The following is a 21,256-nucleotide window of genomic DNA, read 5'->3' on the forward strand; positions in this document are numbered from 1 at the left end:
TGCTGCTTCAACTTTCTTTGCACCAAAACTGCAACTTGTTTCATCTTGGCAAATCAATAAACACATTTTACTCTCCATTCTTGTCAGAGAGCGTTCTCTCTTTCTTAGCGGTGTATAGTAAACAGACACGCAGATCACATTCAGCAACGTTATTAACCATTCTTTAATTTTGTTCAAACCGGTTACCAATTGGAAAGGAGTCAGCAGAATGCTGGAACTGGAACGCTGAAACCGGAACGGGAAAATAGAGTTTCTGCTCAGAACGAACCGAAATGAAAAACATTTTGTTTTCAGTCCGTGGTTTTTAAACGCCTTAACCTCTGATATATCATCTCAATTATAATTTTTTTTTTTTTTTTTTTTTTTTTTGCCGAACCACAATAAACAAGTTTAAAATGCCTAATAATAAAATAGTTTCTTGACTAGCTCGACTACCTGAAAGGGAGCACAGTCGTGGCTTTCACCATATTAGGTTTTCCCATGTAGTCTTCGAAATGCCCGCCTCCTGATGCTCTCTTGACCCAACACGCTTCCAGCAGAGCGAGACTGGAGTGCGTCAGTAAGTAGCAGAGCTTCACGCTGACCGCGACTTCTCGAAGAGAGAGGACTGTACAAAAGTGAAAAAGTTACATGGTCGTCGCTGACAGCGAGTGCTGGATCTTATCGTAGGAGGCGATAAATCCCATTCATCGCTTTGTTCATGATAAACTTGTATTCATCAATCAAACAAGGTGAGTTGTGTGTAAGTTCTAACTGTCCCATTTACGAGATTCGTTTTGTCACATTATTTTACATTAGGCGTATGTTAAGTTTATGTTGTGTTTAGTGGGTATTATGGTTTAACAGTATAGCCAGTGTTCATTTAATCAGTGCAGGCAAAGGCATCTGGAGAGACTAAACTTGTGTGTTATTGCGTGCTTGACGGAGCGGGATCCTTTACATGAAATCTAATCTATGCTGCTGTAACTTTAGTATGCGCGCAGCACCGCAAACCCGCACACTACATGCCCGTTGTGAGCAGCAGTCAGATGAGTATTTAAACTCATTACACTCTTTTGGGATAAATTAGGTTAACTGGATATTGCACAATGAACATTATTAAAGATTTTGTTTCGACAACAAATGAGCAAAATCCATTCTTCCCTTTGGAGGTTGTAGTTACTCTACTTTTATACATTATAATGTACCTCCACAGTGGAGTGTGAATAAACCAGAGAGACAGGAGGGCATTTCTATGAAATGAAATCTAGTGATTAAAAATGAAATCTGACTAGATCAATGTACTGTATTGTGAAAACTTGTAACATTTAGTTACACTTGTAACCAAGTGATTCCTTCAGCACATCTCCTGATTTACTCTTATGTGTTCAACTTTAACTTTAACAAGTTTAGCTAGGAATTGGTAACACTTTACAATAAGGTTCCATTTGTTAACATTAGTTAACATCATAAGGTAACATGAACTAACAACGAACAATACTTTTACAGTACAATCTTGGTTAATGTTAATTTCAACATATGCACATTTTTTAAATCAAAAGTTATATTTGTTAACATTAGTTAATGCACTATGAACTAACATAAACTAACAATGAACAATTGTATTTTTATTAACTAACATTGACAATGATTATTAAAGATATAGTTCACCCTAAAATGAAAATTCTCTCATAATTTCACCCTCATGCCATCCCAGATGTGTATGACTTTCTTTCTTCTGCTGAACACAAATTAAGATTTTTAGATGAATATTTCAGTTCTGTAGGGCTATACAATGCAAGTCAATGGTGACCAGACCTTTCAAGCTCCAAAAAGCACATAAAGGGAGCAAAAAAGTAATCAATAAGACTCCAGTGGTTAAATCCATGTCTTCAGAAGCGATATGATAGGTGTGGGTAAGAAACAGATAGATATTTAAGTCCTTTTTTTCTGTAAATCTCCACTTTCATTTTCACATTCTGAAAGTGAAAGTGGAGATTTATAGTAAAAAAGGACTTAAATATCTATCTGTTTCTCACCCAAAGCAATTGCATCGCTTCAAAAGACATGGATTTAACCACTGGAGTCGTATGGATTACTTTTATGCTGCCTTTATGTGCTTTTTGGAGTCTGGACCAAAAGTTGTTGAGCGGGGCGGGTGGGGGGTGGGGATATTGGCACTGTCCTTTTCTGCATAGCGCTGCCCCCTTCAGCATATCGCGGCGCCGTTTTGTGGCCCGTTCTGTATAACGCGGCAGCCCATTTCAGCTTATCATGGCCCATTTGGTCCTGGTTCTCCCGATGGCCAGTCCGCCCCTGTTGTAAAGTGTTTCCTGGAAATTTAAGTGTACTCTGCTTTACAAGGCATTAAAGGACCATTGAATAGTTTTTAAATGCTTCAGTACACCTCTGCCCTTTTCACATAAAGACTGGTTAAAAGTTCTATTATGGTTACCAATCCCAGACTAGTTGTAGCAGTAAGCAGGAAAGATATTACAGCAGAGATGGGCTCTTTGACCATTGTGATTGTGTTTCCATTGGTGGTATCCATCATGGACCCACTCTACCAAGTGGTCAGTGAAAAAAAATGATATATTCAGATAGCAAAATAATTAATATGTTGTTATATTTGTAATTGTGATTTAGTATACGCTGCCCTCTTTTCATTTAGACCACATGAAAGCCCATGTGCATGAGTGGCAGTCATTGGGTGAAGGGAAATATTAGGCCTTATCTTGAAAGTTTGTCCACCTGGTTAACGAGGTTACAAAGTAGTGTAGCCTAACTGATCAAAATATTGTTTAGGGCAAAGGGGAAATAGATAAAGAAACAGCACTTATTGAATTTTTTCTTTTTTTTTCTTTTTTTTTATCCAAAAGTTACAGTTATTTATTGTGATGTCATTAATGTTCATATCACTTAAATTTCAGTGACTTTATATTAATCTGCAGTTGAGGGTTGCAAGAAGCAAGTGCTATTAAAGGGATCAGACAGATCAGTTTTTTCAGTTTTATGCGGCCTTATGTCCACATGCAGGAAACTGCCTGGCAATCCCACAAAGAAAAGAGGAGGAAAAATTTAAACGTGTTTCCAGTCTGGGGTGTGGGTAGCGGGTACTGTGCTGTACTGTACTGGTTTTCTGTAATAGACAGGGTCAGGAGATATTTCTCCCAGGAATACATTCACACACACGGCTTCTATTAGACTGTGGTTTACAGGGTTGACATGCACATCTCGTTTATTCAAACAATGCACAGCCATTTCCCAGACATAATTGCATTGTTTGTATTAAATAGCAACGGCTGCACGAATTCTCGACAGTGTGTTTTTGCCTATGGCTATTTGTCATGTGAAGAGGCAACAGCAGCCCTGCTGAATGTCAGTGTATCAGGTAGAATCATTTTTTTTAGCACAGGGGTCTTCAACCATTCACAAGGCCAATAAAAATGGTGGATAGAGAGATAGAGCAGGAACTCCATGTAAAATATTGTATAAAATTAAATGTGTTGCATTTTTAATCTGGCCTTTACTAACATATAGTATTATCTTGATGAATTTGCATACTTTATATAGGCTTACAGTGCAAAGACATGGAAATAATCATTACTGATGTGCACAGTCATATACTTGACATTACAGTACATTTTATGGACAGTTAACCAGTTAAAAATTTTGCCACACTTTAGCTTCTTAACTTTAGCTTTGGTTAAAGTTAACTTAAAAGAATAGTTCACCCAAAAATGAAAAACTCTCGTCATTTACTCACCCTCATGCCATCCCAGATCTGTATGACTTTTTTTCTTATGTAGAACAGAAACAAAGATTTTTAGAAGAATATTTCAGCTCTGTAGGTCCATACAATGCAAGTGAATGGTGACCAAAACTTTGAAGCACCAAAAGCACAAAAAGGTAGCATAAAAGTAATCCATAAGACTCCAGTGTTTTAACCTGGTTAAAATGTCTTCTGAAGCGATCCAACCAGTTTTGGGAGAGAACAGACCAAAATATATCTTCTTTTTCACTATAAATCTTGACATCAGCAGTCTCCTTGGCAATCATGATTTCAAGCTTGATTATACTTTCTAGCACCATCTAGTGCTCTGAGCATGCGTCAAGCACTAGGAAGTGTAATCAAGCTTGAAATCATGATTGTGCCTAGAGACTGCAATAGCAAAATGTACAGTGAAAAAGGAGTTACGTTTTGGTCTGTTCTCACCCAAAACAGATTGAATCGCTTTACAAGACATGGATTAAACCTCTGGAGTTTAAAATATTACTTTTATGCTGCATTTATGTGCTTTATGGAGCTTTAAAGTTTTAGGTGAGTAAATGATGAGAGAATTTTCATTTTTGGGTGAACTATCCCTTTAATATTCTATATTGTTTAACATATATTTTCTTTTTTTTTTTCTTTTTTTATTAGATTGAGATCCAACAATTATTCACGAAACCCCTGAGGTACCGCTGTGAATCCCCTGTTTAAGAACTCTGTGTTTCGCCCATTTCATGTCACTTGTCCCCAACCATTTCTTTTTTTCAGAATATGTATGAAAAAAAAACCCTCAGAAGTCTAGAGTTTAGACTTCAGAATTGGACATGTACACACAAATGTATTCAATTATAAATCTACCACGTTGACCTAATATGTGCATAATAAATGTAATTGTTGTTGTTGATCATGATCTGTGCTACACATCCACCTATCTCTCTCTCTCATACAGGAGGTTTGTTGATTTTACAAGAAATACTCCAAACCAGGATGGCTAAGTGGACTCAAGCCAGCAGAGGGGGGTTTGGGGAGAAGGAAGGCAAGAGGGATTAGGGGCTAATCCTGGACATGACAAATCCTTAAAGAGCCTCACTCAAGACATACTATTGCCTTAGATTATTACATCCTAATTTATTGCCTTTTAAAGACTCCTTTATCTCTCGGGGGGGTTCCTGGAGAGTGGGCCGCTGGACTTGCGTATCTCTTTAAACAAAGGATCAGGAGTAGAGGCCAGTAGGAGTGGAAGAGCATGAGGACCCAGTGGCTCCGCTCAGCATATGCATGTGCAGGGATAAAGCAGCGAGCCTGCCTGGAGGGTTTGGGATTGAGCCAGACTCAACCAGCAGCAGGGTGCAAGGCTGAGGTCACTGAATGAACTTGGATTAAAAAAGCAAACAGTCACACTAATTAGACTAAGGGGCTGATTCAGGTGTGTTGCCACAGTATGTTTTTCATAGTGACTGAGAATAGTGAAGGACGATGATTAATTAATAATTAATGATATCTATTAATTTAATAGCATTCTTTTGAGTTAGTTTTTGAAATGAAAAAATAAAATAAAATGAAGCATATTTTAATAGCAAACTAGCTACATTTTAAAAACTTTATGTAACTGCGATATGTAGCCTCAATATTACTTTGCCTACAAAAAGTGACCCTGGAAAGTTTTGTTAAAAAGATGTGCTTTTTGAAACAGGATGCCTTTAATTAATGACTGAGATACTGTGAAATGCTTAAAAAAATTGTTTTACCACTTTTCAAGGTGAATGACTGAGAAATCAAAGCAGTCTGAATTTAGACATTTAAAGGGCACTGAACTTATTTTCAGATTATCGTAGTTTTGAAAAACATACTTTTTAAATATACTGTATAAACGTCCACAGCAAAAAGTTGATCATTAATTTAGTATTTCAATGCTAACTTCTCTTAAAACAAACATTGAATCACTTTATTTTTAGGAAAAATGTTTACATATATTTTGTTACATTTGATCTTTCAGATCATGTAGCAGGAGACCTTCTGGACCTTACTGAAGAAGGAGTACACTGTTTCAGTTCTTAACCACAGAGATATCTGCAGCCAGAGCTGAATTTATTTCTGAGCTGATTTTTTTCTAAACCAGAAACCCAGAACAACTGTGAAGCCCAGAATCTCTGACCGCATATGCAGCAGAGGTTTTCAGGAATTGGAGTCATGCATATTTTCAGCTCACATTTATCTTCACTGAATCTTTCTGGATATGAGCAAAGACCAGTGGCAAAAACAGGACACAGCTGAAAGTGTCTACTTTTGAAAAACTGTAATAAGAAACTTTCCACTCAACTGCAGCTTTCAGAGTCCTGATGCAAGGGTGATACGTCTATAATTTGCTGTACACCATTTTCACAATTTTTATACAGGTTTTGTGTTGTGAACTGTAGTACCTACGATTTCTACCTGGAGAAGCCATGAACTTGGGCAAGCTCTCTGGCCTGAAGGGCCTGGTGTCCCACTCCTCAGGAAAGCGTCGCTTTAAAGGTGACCTCACCCCGGACATGATAAGCCCCCCGCTGGGCGACTTTCGCCACACCATGCACGTGGGCCGCGGAGGGGACGTGTTTGGGGACACCTCATTCCTCAGCAACCATGGTGGAGCAGGAAATAATGCAGATGGAGACACTTCCTCCACCTCGGAGAAGAATGAAGGATTCTTCTCTCGCACACTTCGCCATGTCCGCAAGACCCCAGACAGGCCCCATGGTGGCTCCAAGGACCTGTCACCCCCACCTCCACCCATTTCTCCAATCATTAAGAATGCCATCTCCCTCCCCCGTCTGGATGTGGACTCACCCAACGGTTGTCCAGTTAAAGTGCTTTTCCCTAGTTCACCGAAGACACCAGAGAACTCCACATACTTTTATGGTGAGTTCATCAATATTCACTTCAAAGCTACATTTTAAAGTTTCATAAGTCAGATTCACATAATTAGTAATGCTGATTAGATTAAAACACACAACGTAAATGTAGTGTTCTTACAATGTGCCTGAGGACAACTGAGCGTTACTTAAAGTGATAGTTCACCCAAAAATTCTCTCATCATTTTCTCACCCTCATGCCATGAGTGATTTTCTTTGTACAAAGAAGCTACCACCCCTGGAGTTCGCTAGTTCACCAGGGCATGCTGAGTGACTCCAGCCAGGTCTCCTAAGCAACCAAATTGGCCCGGTTGCTTGGGAGGGTAGAGTCACATGGGGTAACCTCCTCGTGGTTGCTATAATGTGGTTCGTTCTCGGTGGGGCGTGGGGCGTGTGGGGAGTTGAGCGTGGTTGCTACGGTGGATGGCGTGAAGCCTCCACATGCGTTATGTCTCTGTGGCAACGCGCTCAACAAGCCACATGATAAGATGCGCGGGTTGATGGTCTCAGACGCGGAGGCAATCTGCCACACGGACTGAGGCGAATCACTATGCGACCATGAGGACTTAAAAAGCACATTGGGAATTGGGCATTCCAAATTGGAAGAAAAGGGAAAAAAAATAAATAAAGAAGCTGAGCTCTGTAGGTCCTCACAATGCAAGTGAAATCAAAATCTTGAAGCTCCAAAAAGCACATAAAAGCAGCATAAAAATAATCTATATGAGTCCAGGGGTTAAATCTACGTATTTCTTCAGAAGCGATATGATAAGTGTGGGTGAGAAACAGATCAATATTTAAGTCCTTTTTTACTATAAATTCTCCTCCCTGCTCAGTAGGTGGTGGTATACACAAAGCATACGAATAGCCAAAAACAAAAGTAGAAGAATGTGAAAGCGAAAGTGGAGATTGATAGTAAAAAAGACCTTAAATATTGATCTATTTCTCACCCACACTTATCATATCGCTTTAGAATAAATTGATTTAACCACTGGAGTCTAATGGATTACTTTTATGCTGCGTTCATGTGCTTTTGGAGCTTCAAACATTTGGTACCCATTCACTTGTGTTGGGCAGTGGTAGCTCAGCGGTTATGGCTCTGGGTTACTGATCAGAAGGTCAGGGGTTCAAACCCCTGCACTGCCAAGATGCCACTGTTGGGCCCTTGAGCAAGGCCCTTAACCCTATCTACTCCAGGGGCACTGTATCATGGCTGACCCTGCACTCTGACCCCAGCTTAGCTGGGATATGTGAAAAAGAAGAATTTCACTGTATATGTGTGATAAATAAAGAAAATTATTATTATAGAGCTACAGAGCTTAAATATTCTTTACAATTATTCATTTGTGTTCAACAGAAGAAAGTGATACACATCTCGGATGGCATGTGGGTGAGTAAATGATGAGAGTTTTTTGTGTGAACTATTCCTTTAAGACAATTGTGAAGATTACTCTTAAAGGTAATTACTGTTAAATACTTCCACGTATTCCAGGTTAATGTGAAGAAACAACTATAAGTAATCCATTTGTGGGTGGATTCTCACCAAAAGTGTAAACACTGTGGTTCTGTGGCACTATTAAAACATTGCTCCATTACATATGTAACACTGGCTCAACCAATGGCGTGTGGTTTTCGCAGGACTATCTGATGTGCGACCAATAGCAGACAGGGAGCATGTTCGGAAAACACCTTTAAAACTTCACCTATTATGAACAACAGTTGCAGTGATAGATATTGTGTCTTTTAGATGCATGTTTTATCTGAATTAAAAATGTTTATGGACTACTTTTTAGTCCTCCAAGAAAACTTTAGACAGATCTAACAGAAAGTGGTTGATAAACCATTTGAACACCTGTGGTAATCCCAAACTGTTTTACCATACAAGACCCAGACATTACAGTTCAGTGATCTGTGTATGAATTCCTATGCCTCATCCATACAAATATCTCAAACATGCCTCACTAGCTGCTGTTCAAAAACACAAGCCCCACACAGTCATTAACCTACACAGAACTCACATGCAAAAAATATAGTGTTGATCCTAAATTCAATTGTGGACATTGATTAAGTTTGTTTAGTGCTATTAAGGACATCTTTTACCACAGTCTCAAAATTGAATTATCATTATATGTTGTTCTTAAACAAAAGTTCAGGAGGAGCTTGCTCATCTAATCTGCCAATCAACCTGCAGGCTGCAGAGTATATATAATCCGCCGTTTAGCTCACTCTAGCGACAGTCTTTCTGGCATCCCTCCACCTCCCCATCTCCTTCCTTAATCTTCTAAGAGTTCCTTCCCATAGCTTCCTCTATATACAAAGTAGTCCCGTAAGGGGGTAAATTTAGAGCTGGAGTCGAGCCTCTTCCTCAAGCCCCTCCTTTGCAGACAGCAAGCCACATACTTTTACCCTTTATCACTCAAAGATTATATGGGCAGGCGAACTTGTGAAATGGATATTTATTATGCAGAATGAGTGTTTCTTATGGTTAAAAAATGACTCAAGCTAAATAACTAATAATATTCTGACCAGGAGCTATGAATGAGGTATTTTAATGCTGAACACAAATTCCATTTTAGAACTGTTTTCAATTATATAAAGCATTTTCCTGTATTCATAAAATTTATAGTTTCCTTATAATTAGTAATCCCTGCCCTTACTATGCCAAGTCTCTATTAGTTCAGAACTCACATAGTTAAGGGCATCTGGTCCAGCCACATGGCTGAAATTATTTGTTACTGTTGCTTATGCTGCAGCCTAGAAACGCTGAAATCAGTGTGTTAGACCTGACTGCCATCTGCTGGTCACTGGCAATGCTAGTAGTCACCAACACATGTTGTGTTTTGGATGCTGGTCAACAGCATGGGATGCTGGTTTCCCCAGAAGGTTTTTTTTAGCTACCTTAAGAAAGATCATACTGATAGACCAGCTTTTTTGCTGGTGACCAGCTGGACAAACATCAAACCAGCACTATGTTACAATAGGATAGGATTGGACAGGACAGGACAAGACAGGACAGGATAGGATAGGATAGGATTGGATTGGATTGAATAGGATAGGACAGGACAGGATAGGATTGCATAGGTTAGGTTAGGATAGGATAGGATAGGATGGGATAGGAAAGGATAGGATAGGATAGGATTGGTTAGGTTAGGTTAGGTTAGGTTATGTTCGGTTAGGTTAGGTTAGGTTAGTATTGATAGGATAGGATGGGAAAGGATAGGATTAGATTGGATTGGATAGGCTTGGTTAGGATTGGATAGGTTAGGATAGAATAGGATAAGATAGGATAGGATTAGATAGGTTAGGATTGGATAGGATAAGATAGGATAGGATAGGAAAGGAAAGGATAGGATAGAATGGGATAGGATAGGATAGGTCAGGATAAGATTGGATAGGTTAGGACAGGACTATATTAATCACTTGGGAGAAATGGGAGATGTTACAGCAGTAGACATAATTTACAGGATAAGAGATAAACGCAAAAATACAACAAAATACAGTACAAAAATCACTAAAAATAGTGAAGACAAAAAAACAAAACAAAAATTTTATATATATATATATATATATATATATATATATATATATATATATATATATATATATATATATATACTATACAGTATTTAGAAACAAACATAAAACAGCCTAAACCAGTATGGAAATTCATACTGGTCTAAGCCTTTTTTACTTTATATTTTTGTTTTGTAGGTTTGGAGTCTGGCTTTGTCACCTTGCCAAGGCTGTCCCGCACTGAGCGCCCAGCCCAGGGCAGCTCTCCCCCAGCCTGCCCTCCCGAAATCATCCGAGGCTCACTCACAGACACTGGTGTCCCTTCCTTTCCCTGTTTAGACTCGGTCAGTCCCTCTGACTCCATGAACTCTTTCACCCTCGATCTGGGACCATCGCTTATGTCTGAGGTCTTTGCCTTGATTGACAGCCCTGTGTCTGAAAAGGGCGATCCTATCAGTGAAGAGACACATGGATTGACCGATGATCTGAACTCTTGAGGTGGACTCTGATGCTACCACATCCTTGGTGGACTCCCTCCTGCGAGAAGACGATGATGGTAGGACGAGGTTGTATGGTGGAGACTGGAAGCATTTAGACTTTGTAAATGGTGAGTCGCCAAAAAAATCCATGGTGACAGATCTGATGTTCTCCCACGCTGTTGAAGATCATGGCATGGAGCCAGAGAGTTTCAAGAGGGCTACTGATGTGCTGGCACGTCATTATGGGAGTGAAGCACTCAGGAATACAAACACCAACAATTCTCACAGGGGAGGACCATACACATATCCTGATGAGGAAGAGGAGATCAAAGTCTGACACTATCAGATGCCCACATCATAAAGCAATTTTAATCATGTTTCTAAATTTAGTAATGACAAATTAAATGGATTTTGAAAATTTATTTTTTACCCCTACTTTCATGCAGATTTGAAGAAAGTATTACATATGGAAATTCATCAGAAAGAACAGAAATGTAAGTGAATCTACGAGGATGTTTTGACAACTGGATAGTGCTACATGTTGTTGGTCAGGACCATGGGATATGGAAGAGATGTCTAAATTCTAGGTGTGTTTTATGTTTGCACAGGGATACATTTATATGGAGAGTATGAAGAGTACTTAAAGGTTTAGTTCACCCAAAAATGAAACTTTTCTCATGATTTACTCACCCTCATGCCATCCCAGTTTTTCTTTCTTCTGCAGAATACAAAGTTTTTAGAAAAATATTTCAGCTCTGTAGGTCCTTACAATGCATGTGAATGGTGACCAACACTTTCAAGCTCCAAAAATCACATAAAGGCAGCATAAAAGTAATCAGTAAGAATCCAGTGGTAAAATTCATGTCTTCTGAAGCTATATGACAGGTGTGGGTGAAAAAACAGATCAATATTTAAGTCCTTTTTACTATACATTTTCTACTTTCACTTTCAAAATGTGAAAGTAAAAGTGAAAGTGGAGATTTATATTACAAAATATATAATAAAAAATTATATTACTTAAATATTGATATGTTTCTCACCTACACCTATCATATGGCTTCAGAAGACATGGATATAACCTCTGGAGTCTTATGGATTACTTTTATGCTGCCTTTGTGATTTTTGGAGTTTGAAAGGTGTGGTCACCATTCAATTGCATTGTATGGACCTACAGAAACCTATATTGTTCTAAAAAACATTGTGTTCTGCAGAAGAAAGTCATACACATCTGGGATGGCATGAGGGTGAGTAAATTATGAGAGAATTTTTAGTTTTTGGGTGGGGGGGCAGGGGGGAGAGAACTATTCCTTTAAACTATCCCTGGAGGCGTACATGGCAACCAATGAACTCATTTCAGCATCCCAAAGTTTCTTTTATCTTCGATCTCGTCTTACCTATAACAAAAGCTTTGATCCAAGAAAATAAACCTGCTAGTTGCTCTATAATAGACTATAGAGATTTATTTTGATAAACACAGCTAGCTATAAAAGGGTAACTATGCTAGTTTAATATAAATATTTTGCAATATTTTGATTTAGCAAAGTCTGTCTGTCCTTGCAAGTATATCTCTGTACAATTAGTTATATATATAGTGTACAGTGATACCATGTAGAAGTATGAACAGACATATACCTGCTAGCTGACTTTTAACTTCTATGCAAAACACTTTAACTACAGTTTTTACACAGAAAGGAAGCATTTTTTTAGCGTATTTGTGTAGTTTTAATTGCACAGGTTCCCATTAAGTATGAACTTGTGTGGCAGTTTAATTTTTAGACACTTATTTCCTGAGAAACAAGCAATCTTTAAAAGACAAGACAAAAGCCTACAGGTCACTGTGATGCACAAGACTGTGAGCAAAAGCAAAACTAAAAAATAACAAAATGTCTGTTAATTTCTCATATCCTACCTTTATTACATGATAAATATCTTCTGATCAACACAATACTCCCACATATTTAATGATCCCCATCAACTTTTATCAATGTACTATTAAAATATGATTCAGTATTCGTTTTTTGTTTAAATTTAAGTTTTATTATGACAAAGGAGTTGACTTCTCCATTCCTTTAATCACATGATATAATATGTACATACTGTTGTATGTGCAGCTTTGCACAAGACATTTACAAAATAGCAATGTATGTTACCTAAGTTTTCATTAAAAGTATTCGTAAACCACGTCAGCCGTAAAAAACGTGTGACCATGATTTGCCTATTATGGTGCTTCAGAATAAGCATTCACTAAGGCTTATACATAAATAGCTCAGGTAAAGTGTGTCAGTACATATCAGACCAAAGGAAGTGAGACTGCTCATTGAGCTTTACTTGTGTATGACAGCCCTTAGAAAATATGTATCTCTAGAGCAGATGAATAAAACACTACAAGTCTGGTGTTACAAAAAGGGTTATTAAAAAGACTGCATAGTTAAAAGCATTAACCTGAAAATACTGCACCTAAGTCAAAGGATGCAGTAAAAACTGTTATAAGATTGAGCTTAATTGTCAAAAAAAACAAAAAAACAGTGGGTTTTATGTGCATTTTCCAGTCGTTAACTTTCCTTTGCAAGACTCATTGTGCTGAGGAGGAGAGCTGCTTGTTCAGTGCTTGGGGTGGTTGGGGAGGAGGGACTTTGGGTCTTCTGCCTTGGGTTTTCTTTGGTGGTCCTCCTTCAGGCAATGGTGGCAGTGGAGCTTGGGTGGTTTCAGGCTTGGGTGAAGGTGGTAGTTGTGTCTCAGAGACTCTAGGCAGGGGAACGGGGAAAGCTCCTGCCTGGCTCACAGGAGGGCCTTTGCAGAGGTTTGGTGACTTGTGCAGAATGAAGGACCTCCTTGCTGTAATATGCAAAGAATAGGAATGGCAAATTCAGTTTTCCCAACAATAATTCAACACACAAATAGCTTAAAAATCCATAAACAGCCGGGTTAAAAAAAAAAAAAAACAGAAAATATCAGGGAATCTTAACATTTTAAATTTTAAACCTGAAAAAGTAATGGAAATCAAAGGGATATTTCGCCCAAAAATGATAATTCTCTCATCATTTACTCACCCTCATGCCAGCTCAAACTTGTATGACTTTCCTCTTTGGACAACAAATGAAGATACTTTGAAGGATATATTATGTTTTTGTTTTTTTAAGAAAAGTATGTGAACCCTTTGGAATTACCTGCATTTATGTATAAATTTGTCTTAAAATCTGGTTTGATCTTCATCTAAGTTACAATAATGAACAAACACAGTCTGTTTTAACTTATAACACACAAATTATTGTATTGTTCTTGTACATATTGAATACATCATTAAAACATTCACAGCGTTGGCTGGAAAAAAGTATGTGAACCCCTAATCTAATGACGTCAACAAAAGCTAATTAGAGCCAGGAGATGGCAAACCTGGAATTAATGAAACGAGATTGGAGGTGTGGGTTAGAGCTACTCTGACTAATAAAAAGCACTCAAACATTTTGAGTTTGCTATTAACAAGAAACATCTGCTGACGTGGACCATGCCTTGCAAAAAAGAGATCTCAGAAGACCTATGATCAGGAATTGTTGCTTTGCAAAAAGCTGGAAACAGATTTATCTTGAAGAGCTTAGATATTTATTTGTCCACATTTAGACAAATTGTCTATAAATGTAGACGATTTAGTACTATGGCTACTCTCCCTAAAAGTGGTCATCCAGCCAAGATGATTCAAAGGGCACACCGCAGAATGCTCAATCAGGTAAAATAATAACCTAGAGTGACAGTGTAGAGCCGAGGAGGGCAGGGCCGGGCTGGAATGACGCATGCCCGGTCCCCAATCAGCCTGATGGGGCGCGCGAGGGATAAAGGCGACCGGGGACGACAGTTCAAGAGAGAGAATTACAGGCAGCTGTACTGTGTGTTTTTTGGTTATGTGTTTTTGGTTAAGTTTATTATTAAACTATTATTTAAGTTGTCAAGCCGGTTCTCGCCTCCTCCTTTCCACGGAACCCCCTTACACTGGTGCCGAAACCCGGGAAGGAGGAGGGATTCCCGTCACAGAGTCCTCGACACTGCCGTCCACCCAGGGGAGCGCCGCTGCCATCCGACGGGGTACGGAGTAGCCCGACCACCCGGACGTGGGGAACGGCCGCCGTCCGTGAGGCGAGTGGGGATGGGACTCCCCGACCGCCTGGAGCGAGGGAGCTGCTGCCGGGGGCGGAGGAGTGCCCTGTCGTCCCCCGGGAACGCGGAGGGGTCGAGAGAAGACCGCCGTCCATGGGGGGAGGAGGGAAGCAACTCCCCGACCGCCTGGAGTGGTAGGGCCGCTGCCAGGGGCGGAGGAGTGTCCCCACAGGACGCCGGGAACGCGGAGGGGCGTTCTGTCCGCTGGGGGTCGGAGGTCTGACTCCGGTCCGCCTGGGGAGGAGTGGCTGCCGTCCGCCTGAGAGGGTGGAGGAGTGATCGAGGACCACGCGACGGTGCATCAGAGAACCGGTGAGTTTCTTTTTCTCTCTCTCTCCTCTCTCTCTCTCTGTCGCTCCGTGTTGGCCTTTCCCTTGCCTATTTTGTTTTGTTGTTGTTGTTCTTCCCCTCCTGTCTCCTCCCAGGTCGAGGAAGGCGGGGATGACCCGCCGGCAGTCGGGGCGCAAGGCATGCCCCCCGGAGAGGAAGGGGGGATGTACGTCATGCCGGGGGCTCCCCGGCCTGAGGCAACGCCGGGAGGAGTGTAGAGCCGAGGAGGGCGGGGCCGGGCTGGAATGACGCACGCCCAGTCCCCATCAGCCTGATGGGGCACGCGAGGGATAAAAGTGGCCGAGGATGACAGTTCGAGAGAGAGAGAATTACAGGCAGCTGTACTGTGTGTTTTTTGGTTGTGTGTTTTTGGTTAAGTTTATTATTAAACTATTATTTAAGTTGTCAAGCCGGTTCTCGCCTCCTCCTTTCCATGGAACCCACTTACAGACAGCTAAAGAATTGAAGGAATCATTGGAACTGGTTAACATCTCTGTTCAAAGACCACATTGACTCTCCACAATGCTACTGGGATAATGTTTTGTGAACTGATGAAACTAAGGTTGAATTGTTTGCGAAGAACACGCAGCACTACGTACAGTATGGCATAAAAAGGGCACCGCATACCAACATGAATGCATTATCCCAACGGTGAAGTACGGTGGAGGGAGCATCATGATTTGGGGCTGCTTTGCTGCTTCGGGGTCTGGACCGCTTGCCATCATCGAGGAAAAAATTAATTCCCAAGTTTATCAAGATATCCTACAGGATAATGTCAGGGTGGCTGTGCGCCAGCTGAAACTCAGTAGAAGTTGGGTGAAGCAGCAGGACAATGACTCTAAACATCGAAGTAAATCCACTACAGAATTACTTCAAAAAAGTAAAATCCACCTTTTGGAGCAGCCCAGTCAGAGCCCAGACCTTAACCCAATAGAGATGCTGTGGAATGACCCCTAGAGAGCCATTCACATCAGACATCCTAAGAATATGGCTGAGCTGAAGCAGTTCTGTAAGGAAGAATGGTCCAAAATTCCTTCTGAACCTTGTGCAGGTCTAATAATGACTTACAAATTTGATCTTTTTCTCATCCAAAGTGATTATATAATTTCAGAAAACATTAATTAAACCACTCAAATTTGTGCTGCCTTTAGGTCCTTTTTGGAGCTTAAAATTTTGAACTTCATTGGCTTACAATGTATGGACAAAAACACATCATACATCCAAATATCTTAGTTTGTGTTTCGCAGAAGAAAGAAAGTCAGATGAGTTTGAGACGGCATGAGGGTGAGTAAATGATGTGAGAATTATTTTAGGGTGAAATATCCCATTAATAAAATGGAAAAGTAATTTTTATAGTAAATTTCTTAAGTGAACATACATTTTCGAGTTATGTTCAGTTCTAAAATGTTTAACCAGCTGGAAATTGTGAGTGCAATTTCTATAAAATGATTTGATGATCAATGACTTGAAAAGGCATGGAAATATATTAAATATACACTACCAGTCAAAACTTTTGAAACACTGGACTGAAATGTTTCTCATGATCTTAAAAATCTTTTGATCTGAAGGCGTATGCTTAAATGTTTGAAATTAGTTTTGTAGACAAAAATATAATTGTGCCACCATATTAATTTATTTCATTATAAATCTAAAATGTAATAAATAAAAAAAAAAAACCTTTTTGAAATTGATGACCAAATAATAAAGAAAAGCAGCCAATAAGTGCCCAACATAGATGGGAACTCCTTCAATACTGTTTAAAAAGCATCCCAGGGTGAGACCTCAAGAAGTTGGTTGAGAAAATGTCAAGAGTACATGTCTGCAAATTCTAGGCAAATGGTGAGTACTTTGAAGATGCTATAATATAACACAGTTTTGATTTATTTTGGATTTTGTTTAGTCACATCATAATTCCCATAGTTCCATTTATGTTATTCTATAGTTTTGATTACTATTATTCTAAAATGTGAAGAAAAAATTATAATAAAGAACGAGTAAGTGTTTCAAAACTTTTGACCGGTAGTGTATATTAAATAAATATATTATATAAAAGGTGTGGGGACCCTGAAACGACCACATACGTTTATAAGGACCAGTGATCTTCAATGTGGGCTCCTGGGACAGTGAAGGAAACTCCTGAGTAGGCTCTGATTGGCTGGAGCACAGAGTCTTAGCCTGGTTTTGGCTATGGGACTGGGCGTAAACAGGAGTGTAACGAGGAAGAGGAGTGGGGATGTGATTCTGAGTAGGTGGGAGAGCTACTGGATCAGAAACATTGTTGTACCGCATAATAGCATCACGGTTCACCTGAGCAGTTTTAACAACCAGTGTCGCCCCAAAGTCCTCAGATAATGCTGAGCTGAAATAGGAAAAGAAGCATACCCAAATTAATACAATAAATTATGATCATTTGTACATCTGTAATACAGACAAAACAATTTCTGCATTCAAATTAATTTATGGTTTTAAATCTGGTTGGTTATTTAGTGAGAATCTTGACCTTAGAAATTACTGGATGCTCAGTACCTGTCAGTTTTTGAGAGGGAAGGTGTAAAGACGCTGTCAGAAAGAGATCTCTGGGATATTGTCGGGATCAGATCTTTCAAATCTGGGCTTGCAGGTGGCTCTGGCATCTCAAAATCAGCTTCTAAAAATAAATATTGGGTTACTCGGTTAGCTGCAGGGATAGTTAAACCAAATAATTTCAATTCTGCAATCATTTACTCATCCTCATGTCATTCCAAACCCATATGCCTTCTATTCTTCCATGAAACACAGGAGTTATCTAGAACAATGCTCTGTTTCATACAATGAAAGTGATTGGTGAGTACAGCTGATTAAGATTTCCATCATCTTAGATTTTGGATTGTTCCTCACTCAAAGCTATATACTTTTTTCACAGACTATGATGACGCGTTTCCGCCTTATTTAGCAGTGTAAATATTGCAATTTGTTTTTTTTTTTTATTATACATTTTTTAAATATTGAGTGTAAATTTATAACATTATGCTTTGTGTTATATTACCCTGGAATTAGTTTAAAAAAATGAATTATTTCAGCTGGATAATGCGTGGGGGTTTTGATTACAGCTGCTGAGAGAGTGACAGAAAATTTGGCATCTTCTCACATTTTACTGTCTTAATCCATCGCTCTCTACTTTTTTCCTCTTCTGGAAAGTCATTCAAACGTATTAGTGGATTTTTTTCATTGGTCTTGGAGCAAATGGGTAAGTGAAAATAATATTTGCTGTAATCTCCCATTCACCGCTGTCAAAGTTTACCTGCAATCATTTACTTCCGTGTTCCAAAACCCGAAGTGTGAAAAAGGTCTACTGTATGTCTTCAGAAGACTTAAAATATTAGTGCACAAGTGGGGTCTGGGTAGCTCAGCGAGTATTGATGCTGACTACCACCCCTGGAGTCATGAGTTCAAATCCAGGGTGTGCTGAGTGACTCCAGCCAGGTCTCCTAAGCAACCAATTTTGCCCGGTTTCTAGGGAGGGTAGAGTCACATGGGGTAACCTCCTCGTGGTCGTGATGAGGGGTTCTCGCTCTCAATGGGGCGTGCGGTAAGTTGTGCGTGGATCGCGGAGAGTAGCATGAATCTCCACATGCTGTGAGTCTCTGCGGTGTCATGCACAGCGAGCCACGTGATAAGATGCATGGATTGATGGTCTCAGAAATGGAGGCAACTGAGACTTGTTCTCCACCACCCGGATTGAGGTGAGTAATCGCGCCACCATGAGGACCTACTACATATCGGGAATTGGGCATTCCAAATTGGGAGAAAAGGAAAAAAAAAAAAATAATAATAATAATAATATATATATATATATATATATATATATATATATATATATATATATATATATATAATTTAGTGCACAAGATGTATGGTCTACTTTTGTTTAGCTTTTTTGTTCTTTATGTAACTGTCATTGTTTGGAAAAGAGCAGCTTGGACTTTATGCCAACTTTCTAGTTTTTAAGTTCCATGTAAGAAAAAAGCCATACTGATTTTAAACAACATACAGTTTTCATTTTCGTGTGAACTGTCTCTTTCAGGAAATGTATTACTTTTCTCATGTCATTAAAAACAGCGGTTTATCAGCATAAAACAGTAACATTGCTGCACCTTCAGGGAAGAGGCTTTTGGAATACTGTATAAGTGGCTCTATGATAGTCACAACTTGTACTGAAGAAGCAGATGCCATGTCCAGCAAGGAAGTCTCTCTAAAATGGAAAAAGACAGAGGATAGTAATAGGATATACAAAGTTCTAATTGCATAGTTGAAAAGTCCAGATGATCTTACAGTATGTGGTTGAGTAAACTTGTATGTGTGTGATAGACTGACCCCTCACAGCGAGGCCACAGTAGATTAGGCCCAAGTACTATGGCAATGTTACTGGGTGTCATCTTATTCACTGCTTGCTGCTCTGACAAGTGTGACATAAATTGCACAAGGTACCTGACAGAAAGATATAAAAGGGATGGATCGACAAAGAGTGAAAATTAACAAAAAAAATTTAATTATTCTGTCATTATATACAATCACTCATATAGTGGAACACTAGAATAATGCCAGTTCATAGTGGCCATGTCTGTCAAGTTCCAAAAAGGACAAAAAAACACCATAAAAGCACCATAAAGGTAGTCTATATGACTTGTGTGCTATACAGTGTTGGGTAAGTTCCTTAAAAATAGTAATCCACTACAAATTACTAATTGTTTCTCTAGAATTGTAAACAGGTTACTTTACTAATTACTTCATTGAAAAAGTAATCACATTAATTTACTTTTAATTTACTTTCTAAAACACTTTTCCACTCAACAAATTCAAAATAATGTCTATATTTCTTGAAGTCATACACTCAGCACCTTATATTTCTCCTTCACAATGACTCGTTACGGGCCATAATTTGTGTATTCTACATAAATAATATATAAAAAATAAGTATAACCCTATAATGTACTTAAAAGTAATTAAATTAATTGGAAGTCAGTAAATGTAATCTGATTGCAAGAATGAAAAATGTAATGCATCGCACTACATTTTTTATTAAAAAGTAATTAGATTACAGTAAATAATTACTTGTAAATGGATCACACCCAACACTGGTGCTATATTCCAAGTCTCTTAAAGCCATACAAAAGCTTTGTGTGAGGAACAGACCAAAATGTAAGTTGTTATTCATTGATAACCTCTGAAATCACATTTGCGTCCACATTCAGATTTAAATAAGATGTGCCGTACCAGTTTTGATGCCACTTACGCCAAACACCATTTGTCCCTGTGTGTGTCGTAATAGCACATGGGTACGCCAGTTTGAATATGTGGAATAGAGAATGTTTGAGAGCTGCAGTGGAGGGTAAGATTATCAGGGAATTGCACCTAAAATATGTGAAATATAGCGCACAAGTCCTTTGGACAAATGTAATTGAGTTTAGTTATGTTTTTTCTTTCTTTTTTCTTCTTTTTTTTTTTTTTTTTGGAGCTTGAGAGACGTGGTCACTATGAACTGTAATTATATGGAAAAGAACTGCATGAAAATTCTTTAAAAATTCTCCTTTTGTGTTCCACAGAAAAACTTTTTTTCCTTTTTTATTTTTAGTGAAATGCTTTAAAAGCTTGAGAGAGAGAGACAGAGAGACAGAGAGAGAGAGAGTTGAAAATGTAATGTACCTAAGGTTATTGTAGTTATCTCTGGGAAGTTTTTGCAACGCCATCCGCAGCTGTTTCAGTTTTTCATCTGTCTCTTTTTCTCTAACAACATAAGAGATGACAAGACCATCAAAATATCTTCAAGCTTAGCATCTGAGGTGTTTTTCCCTCTTTAAAACACCATCAATAAGGAAATGAAAAAGACACAACCTTCAAACTTACCCTGCAGCTTTTAACCAGTCATTATATAGTTCAAATGTCATGAGAGGTTCAGGCAACTCTCTCAAGTAACACTTAAGCGCTCCTGCAAATAGAGCACACTATTTGAAATAAATAAAATGTTTATAATCTTTGTATTTCAGATAACCTTTTTGCAACCTTAAAACCTAGAAGCATATAAGGGTTTTTGAATACGCAGAAGTTTGTCACCTACAAAGCACTTTTCACACCTCAGCAAATCTTCCCATTATTTCACAAATAAAACA

The 21,256-nt window shown here is 38.9% G+C and overlaps 2 protein-coding genes across 2 annotated transcripts in view; one reads left to right on the forward strand and one right to left on the reverse strand.

The window, feature by feature from the left end:
- Positions 1–543: 543 nt before the first annotated feature.
- On the forward strand, positions 544–11,462 carry LOC127423460 (cdc42 effector protein 1-like). Its single transcript, XM_051667776.1, is given in 5 exon segments — positions 544–731; positions 4,701–5,177; positions 5,748–6,649; positions 10,351–10,646; positions 10,648–11,462. Coding segments are annotated over 3 exon segments (1,071 nt in total). The 5' UTR covers positions 544–731; positions 4,701–5,177; positions 5,748–6,195; the 3' UTR covers positions 10,969–11,462.
- Positions 11,463–12,295: 833 nt separating this feature from the next.
- Positions 12,296–21,256, reverse strand: part of LOC127423454 (SH3 domain-binding protein 1-like) — a 31,439-nt gene continuing 22,478 nt past the window's right edge. Inside the window, exons 12-18 of the mRNA XM_051667765.1 lie at positions 20,994–21,075; positions 20,793–20,873; positions 19,464–19,577; positions 19,244–19,341; positions 17,637–17,757; positions 17,192–17,469; positions 12,296–13,466 (exon numbers count right to left, since the gene is read on the reverse strand). Of these exons, the coding sequence (XP_051523725.1) occupies positions 13,204–13,466; positions 17,192–17,469; positions 17,637–17,757; positions 19,244–19,341; positions 19,464–19,577; positions 20,793–20,873; positions 20,994–21,075 (1,037 nt within the window). The 3' untranslated portion in view covers positions 12,296–13,203. The remainder of the gene's footprint in view (positions 13,467–17,191; positions 17,470–17,636; positions 17,758–19,243; positions 19,342–19,463; positions 19,578–20,792; positions 20,874–20,993; positions 21,076–21,256) is intronic.

The sequence above is a fragment of the Myxocyprinus asiaticus genome, chromosome 32, assembly GCF_019703515.2.
Source record: "Myxocyprinus asiaticus isolate MX2 ecotype Aquarium Trade chromosome 32, UBuf_Myxa_2, whole genome shotgun sequence".
In the NCBI taxonomy this organism is placed as follows: domain Eukaryota; kingdom Metazoa; phylum Chordata; class Actinopteri; order Cypriniformes; family Catostomidae; genus Myxocyprinus; species Myxocyprinus asiaticus.